General features: G+C 43.5%; 1 protein-coding gene across 2 annotated transcripts in view; it reads right to left on the bottom strand.

The window, feature by feature from the left end:
- Positions 1 to 6,732, bottom strand: part of Ccdc30 (coiled-coil domain containing 30) — a 94,142-nt gene extending 87,410 nt beyond the window's left edge. For both annotated transcript variants that reach the window (XM_028787752.1, XM_028787760.1), the window contains exons 1-2: positions 6,568 to 6,732; positions 3,035 to 3,188 (exon numbers count right to left, since the gene is read on the bottom strand). In XM_028787752.1, coding sequence (XP_028643585.1) covers positions 3,035 to 3,188; positions 6,568 to 6,732 — 319 coding nt within the window. The remainder of the gene's footprint in view (positions 1 to 3,034; positions 3,189 to 6,567) is intronic.
- Positions 6,733 to 7,379: the final 647 nt, after the last annotated feature.

The following is a 7,379-nucleotide window of genomic DNA, read 5'->3' as shown; positions in this document are numbered from 1 at the left end:
ATTTTATTTTATTTTATTTTATTTTATTTTATTTTATTTTATTTTATGAGTACACTGTAGCTGTCTTCATCCACACCAGAAGAGGGCATTGGATCCCATTACAGATGGCTGTGAGCCACCATGTGGTTGCTGGGAATTGAACTCAGGACCTCAAGAAGAGCAGTCAGTGCTCTTAAGGCTGAGCCATCTCAAAGAGTTGCATAAAATAAAACCCTTTGTGGATCAAAGGACACCATCAAGAGAGCAAAGATCTGTGAAAAGTGATGGAGAATATTCCTGGTGTTACACAAAGAGACAGATCTTTGAACAACGCAAGAGTAACTCCAAAAGCAAACTTCTGCTTTTGCAGACATCTGCACAGTGATCCAAAGCGGTGAGCAAGCACACTTGGGCAGGAGGCCCTCTCAGCATCCACCCTGGGGCAAGGCAGTAGGTATGCTTCACTCCACAACCTCACTATCAGATGGGATAGGATAAATTCATAATGGCACAGATCCGGGACAGTCAACTCTCAGGAATGCCTGGCATTCTTGTGAAACCAACAGGCATGTTTTCCCAAGATGAGGGAGGTTAATGGAATGGTAGTTTTTGGTAGACTAGCCACCTTTGCTGGAAAAGATTGCACACAATTCAGAGGAAGAAGTGTTTGCAAATCTCCAGTCTCATAAGAGATTCAAATCCAGAATGTTTACATTAGAAATCCAACAGTAGGGGCTGGAGAGACGGCTCAGCCTTAACAAAGAGGGTGGAGAGATAACAGGGGCCTGGGGAGATGGCTCAGTGGTTAAAGCACTGGCTGTCTTCCAGAAGACTCAGGTTTAATTCTCAGATCCCACACGGCAGGCAGCTCAAGAAGTGTCTGTTAACTCCAGTTCCAGCGGTTTTGATGCCCTCTTCTGGCCAACTTGTATATAATTGGCACATGGTATACAGACATCTGCGCAGGCAAAACTCTCATACACATAAAATAATAAAATAAAATTGAAAAAAAGCAACAAAAGTTATGAGAAGAAAAAATATCCTGAAAAATAGCCAGTCATAGCAAGAGCTAACTTATTTTGCAGTGAAATGAACTGAGGTAGCAGCACCAGCTTCGAGGCTGGATCTCAAGAGCATGTTAAGTGAAAGAAAACAGATGTACAAACTCATGCCTGATCCCATGTGTGTGAAATGTTCAAGAAAGGAAACTCTAGAGAGAGAAAGTAGGTAACTGATTGCCTAAACCGGATTGATAAATAATGTTCCCATTTGGCAAGACCAAAAGCAAACCTAAATATTTCTAGGCAACAAAAAGGTGTGTGTTCAGAATAAAGCCTTCTTAAAGACTAACAAATCAGAGATGCAATGAAATATAAATATGTGTGAGAGACTTGGGCAGGGATAGCACCAAACTACACACGTGAGCAACCGCCATAGCAGGCACAGAGCTAAGATTCTCACAGTGAAGCCAGTTAGTGCCACCATATGCTCACCATGACAGGCAACATGAGTAAGACTCTTCAGCAAGCATTGCCTGTGCGTGTGGAGCAACTAGAATCTCTTTTGTTACTGAGGAGATCGTAACTATGTCCGTGGGTCACAAAATACATCTGACCCACTGCCAAGCTCCCACATGGTGGCGAACCTATAGGGGATTACTGAGTCACGGTAGCCATCTCAGCTCCCACATGGCAGCTCAACAACTGTCTGCTTTTTGTAAGCACACTCTGTAACATTCATGCAAGGACATTGCTCAATGACCCATTTCCCAGAATGAATCCCCATGGTTAATGGCACATGACTGCTTTTTGGAAGACCAAAGGAGACCGTGCCCTCAGTCCCTGATCCAGAGATTTCACTCTTCTCAGGATTAAAAAAATATGTAAATACCCCCATGGTAAATGTGAGAAAATTTAAAAGCAGACGAGTTGATGCTAGCCCCAAGTGGAAACAGGAGAAATGCACGGCAGCAGCAGCAGCCTGGCTCACTGCACCGTCAGTGGGATACGATCAAGCCAGTAGACTGCTACACAAAACGGTGTGAGAATAAGCAGGAGAACAAACTAAATGAATGGAGACTGTAGGTGAGACGGCCCAGAGGACAGACCAGCCTCCATGCTGGACAGTTGAATCCAATGGTGGTGGTGACCCACAGGGTGGAAGGAGAAATTCCAATTCCTTCAACTTGTCCTTTGGCTTCCATGTGTGTGCCTTAGTGTGTAACCCACAATTGAAATCATATGCAAAATAAAATTTAAATGTGATTTTAAAGTTTTTTTATTTATTTGTTTTTTTTACTTTTTGAGACAGGGTCTCTCTACATAGCCCTGGCTGTTCTGGAACTCAGTATGTAGACCAGACTGGCCTCAAACTCAAAGAATCACTTGCCTCTGCCTCCAGACTCATAGAAATGTCACCTGCTTCTGTTCTGGAACTCAAGGTCTGCACCACCATGCCCAGCCATTTAACTTTTAAAAAATTTTTATTTTAATGATGAGGGTTGGAAAGATGGCTCAGGCTCAGTGGATTACGAGTTCTGGTTGCTCTTCCAGAAGACCCAAGTCCAATTTCTAGCACCCACACAGGAGCTCACTACTGTCTATATGTAACTCTGATTTCAAGGGATGAGATATTCTATTCTGGCCTCTGCTGGCACCAGGCACAGATGTCATACATAGACATATATGCAAGCAAACCACCTATACACATAAAATAAAAATAAATAAAATAAACTTTTAAATGAATGATATTACATGCGGTCAAAACTCAGAAATAGTATTCCGATTAGAGTGGTGGTTAGTTTTGGTGAGGAAGATGGATGTAGAGGGAACAAATGGGTGGTCTGGGTGCTGGGACTCCTAGTGGGGAGTGGCACACAGTCCTGGGTTGTGTGCTTGGGGCTGGCCAGGCAAACCTGTGTTTCCTGAAGACTTGGGGACACAGTAGCAACAAGTCTTTTACATGTTCATCTTTGAGTCCTTTTTCCCTTGGCATATCCTTTCAGATCACCCCAGTAAAACCACACCCGGAATGGTAGTCTGAAGCCACAACTCACCTAACTTTCTCTGCTCTCTTTCCTCCTTGCGAGGCTCCTGGGCTCCTCTGTGTAGCTCCTCCAGCAAAGCCTCCAGTTTCTGTGCTATGCACTCTGCTTCCTTCATGAGGCCGTCCTGAGGCGCTGCATCTTTACTCTGCTCTTCATCCTGATGCTGACATGAAACTACAGTTAGTGATACACTGACAACAAATATACTCAAGACATGAGGATGTTTTGAGGATGTCGCATGTCTCACAAACAACAAAGAAAGGCCACAAACAGAATTTCCACCCATGTGCATGTCTTTGATTAAGTTGAACCAAACAGAATTGTGGGTACTTGGGTTTTTTTTTTCTTGTAAAAAAACAATTTCAAATGGTGTCACCTAACACACTAAGATTAGTTTTATATGATCACAAAAAAAAAAAATGTAAACATACTTGAGTGTCATCTGACAAAAGAGGGCTAGTCTCTGGTGTGTATTGTCACCCCCAATGTGTATTGTGTACCAAATAGTTTTCAAGGTGCTTTGCTTGGTTCATTAACCCCAAAGTATGTGTACTCTTTTAAAGAAGAGCTACTGTTAAAATTGTAACCGTGTATAAGTATGTGGGTAGCGTGCACAGCCATGCAAGTGCTTAGAAGAAGCCAGAAGCCAGAGGCCGGAGGAATCCATTGGAATTGGAGTTGCAGGGGGTTGTGTACCATCCAATGTGGGTTCTGGGAACTGAACCCTGGACATCTGCAAGAATAGTACACGCTCTTAACCACAGAGCAATCTCTCTACATGCCTCCCAACTCCCCAAAGCATATGTACTCCTTTTTTGTTTTGTTTTGTTTTGTTTTTTCTTGTTCTGGGGCAGGTCTTACTTTGTAGCCCTGGCAGGTCTGGAACTCATGGAGACCTCACAGCCTCTTCTTCCTGAATATCTGGGATTAAAGGCCACAATGTCTGGCCCAGCAGAATTCTTATCAATATGGGAGAATGAAACCCAGGACTTTTTGTGTGTCCAGGGCAAGCACTTGTCCACTGAGCTACATCCCCAGGCTTCAGTGATTTTTTTTTTTTTTTTAGGAGACGTAACACATATTGTTGAAATTTTGATCCATTTGATAAAGGCTAATTACTTTTCTCTTTTCCAATTTATATGTTTGTAATATTTTAATGCATAATTTGATACGTCTTACAGTGTGAATCTACATTTTTTTTTAGTTTTATTATATGTGTATAGGTATTTTGCCTGCATATATGTATGGCCATCACATACATGCAGCCCCCAGAGGCCAGAAGAGGGGGTGAAACTGCTGGAACTGGAGTTACAGGTGGTTGTGAGCCACCATGTAGGTGCTAGGAACTGAACACAGGTCCTTGGGAAGAACAGTCAGTGCTCTTAACTATTGAGACATCTCTCCAGCCCCAGCACCTACACATTTTAATATATTCAGACAGAAATTAGGTAAAAAGCCGACTTATAGTAAGCTACATTTATTAGGTAAAGGGATCTAATTTTTACTTGACCAAGATATTGTATTAGGTTGCTGCCCAGGCTCCTGGTAATTCTGGTAATTCTGGTAATTCTCTTTGCAAAGCCCGGCAAATTTTCTCAAATTTCACCTCAACAAAATCAAGAAACAGAAGCAGGATCCTGCCTTCTGTGCAAGCACAATCAGATCCTCAGCATCCACACTAAAACCAAGCCTGGCAGCGGGCACAGGCAGATCCCCGTGGCACACTAGCCAGTCACCTAGCCAAGGTAGAGAGTAAGGAGGACCCCAGCACTGATCTCTGGCTTTCACAGCACACAAAGGTGTCCACATGTGTGCAAAACACACACACAATGCCTAATCTTAAAAATAGTTGTGCAATAGTGGGATACTAGAATTTCAGTTTATTCTGGTTCTCACCAACAAAGACTTGCCTATGATATGGTGTAAGTGTGAAAAGGCCCCCAACCCCTCACCAAGCTCTTGTCTCTGAACACCTGCTCCCCAGCTTGGCTGCTGTCATGAGAGGCTTTAGAGCCTTTGGGGCATGGCCAGTAATGAACAGTCTGGGAACACACAGCCATTCAGATCTAGTTCTTTGCTTCCTGGTCCACCAAGATGTGGAAGATGCTGCTCTCCCCACCCCCTCCTCTGCTGCAGATGGCACTGCTCTAACTGAGCTTCCTGCAGGGATGGGTGATACCCACTGGAGTCAGGAGCCAAAATAAACTTCTCCTTCTTTAAGTGGCTTCCGTCGGGTATGTGATCACAACAGTGAGGAAAGTAACTAATGCCCACACACTAACTTCTTCATCCCCACAGCCACTCTGTGAAGCAGCTGAATTCATACGTCAGAGGTCAAAGCAGATCAGATTCACAGCTGAGGCAATTGGGGCTCATGAAAGTCAGCTTGTTCATGCTGAGTCCAGCAATGGCCATGTAAGGGACAGTATGACATTGTTTCCTGCCCCTGGAACAGCCATCAGAGCATGGGCCTCCCTGAATGTTGATGGTTGCTCTGGATGTAAGGCTTGTTTATACAATAGTGTACATAGTTTCATGTTTCTCCTTGGAGGAATGTCCCCTCTGTCAAGGTTAATGACTCCATGATAATCAAAGACAACATGAGTCTGGAAAGAAAGGGCATATCTATGTCTCAGCAAATCATAGAACGCCTAGATCTTCAGGACAGCCCTTAAGGCTGTGGGAAAGAACACTGAAAACATGAGTTTGAAAATAGAAGTATGCAGTATGAATTGTATAAGGAGCTTCACAGATCTCAAGAAACAGAAGCAGCTGCACTATGATCTAGCTTGTCAAAAAGATACTAAGGAAGGAAATAAAGAGATTTAGGGAGTGGTGATGTAAGGCAAGATCCCACCCAGCTCAGTATTTTTGTTTATGCTTTACAAAGGCAGATGGATTCCTGAGATCAGGGTTAGCTTGGGACAGAGCTAATTTAGATCCAGGCATGGTCAAAATGGTAATTTCAGGGTGGAGTCCCACCCAGCTAGCTTATTGTTTCTGCTAGTGCTTGCTGTCTTTTTCTAAAAATCAAGGCGCTGAGGCCTGGGATCCTGATTTATAGGATCATTAAAAGGGATGGGGGAGAAGTGAGGGGTTGGGGGAGTGGTAATGACTGAATTGATATGCAAAATAAAAGACTGGGCTTTTTTAGTTTGTAAGCTATCCAGAGAGTTTTTAGAATAACACCAGAAAGCTATCTTGAGCAGAACAGAACATAGAAGAGCAGTCTGGAAAGCTGTCTGGAGCAGAACACAGGCCTCCAGCTTGTAACCCGCCAGCTTGTAACCCACTTTTGACTTCTATGAGTCCTTTGTTTCACCACTCTCAAACACCCCTTCTCTCAGAACCCTTCTCCAAGCCGAGGCTGGTCCTTGGCATGTTCAAACATTTACAGCTGGCAGGGGAAGGCCATTCAAATACGGGCTTATTCTGAAGCATGTAAATGGCTTCCTGATATTTCAGTGACTGGCTGACTGGATGAATAATGAAGTCTCTAGGGGCCTGATTTTCACTCAGTTATCTAGTTAATTCTAGAATACCTGGGGAAAGTCTTTCTGTAGGCTACTGCTTGGATGTCTTCGAGACTCCAGTGTGAAGTCTACAGGTTCCAGGGTCTCTGCCAGTGTCCTCCTGTCTTCCAGTGAGCACGCAGTCTGTTTCCTGGGGCTGCTCAGAGCTAGTCTGAACAAGCCTTCTTGACACATTTGGTTGGCTTCCCTTATATGGGCTTCTGTTGGGAAGAAATAAAAGAAAAGTATAAAAAGAATTGTAGGCAAATAACTATTGTTTTATAAAACAATAAAACTAAGAAAGTTCCTACTTAGAGTTTAGTAATTATAAAAATAACACTGACACTGTCTTCTTCTCCCCATCCCTTCAGGGTGTTTGAAAACTTTCAGAAACAATAACGTAAGACTGGTGGACTCAGCAGCACATGCGCAACCCCAGCACTTCGGAAGTAGAGGCAGGAGAAGCATGAGTTTGAGACTAGGCTGGGCTACATAGTGAGAACTTGTTTTAAAACACTGAAGGAAAATGGGCTGGTGAGATAGTTCAATGGCTGAGAGGGCAAGCTGTACATCCAGAGGTCCTAAGGGCTGCTCAACCACTTGTAACTAGGAGTTTAGTTAGAGCTTAGATGCTCTATTCTGGCCTCTATTGGGGCTCACACATATATGACTGGCACATGCATGCACACACAGACACACAAATAAAAGTAAAAATAAAACTTTTGAAAAGAAAAAGGAAAGAAGGGGTAGAAAGGGAAGGAGAAATGGGAAGAGTGAAGCAAAGTGATGGAAGGGTGGAGGGAGAGGAAGGAAGGATGGCAGGAAGAGGAAGGAAGAAAGGA

The sequence above is a fragment of the Grammomys surdaster genome, unplaced genomic scaffold, assembly GCF_004785775.1.
Source record: "Grammomys surdaster isolate TR1022 unplaced genomic scaffold, NIH_TR_1.0 100, whole genome shotgun sequence".
Classification (NCBI taxonomy): Eukaryota; Metazoa; Chordata; class Mammalia; order Rodentia; family Muridae; genus Grammomys; species Grammomys surdaster.
Note: the sequence above shows the minus strand (reverse complement) of the source record. Positions and strands in the feature narration are given on the sequence as shown.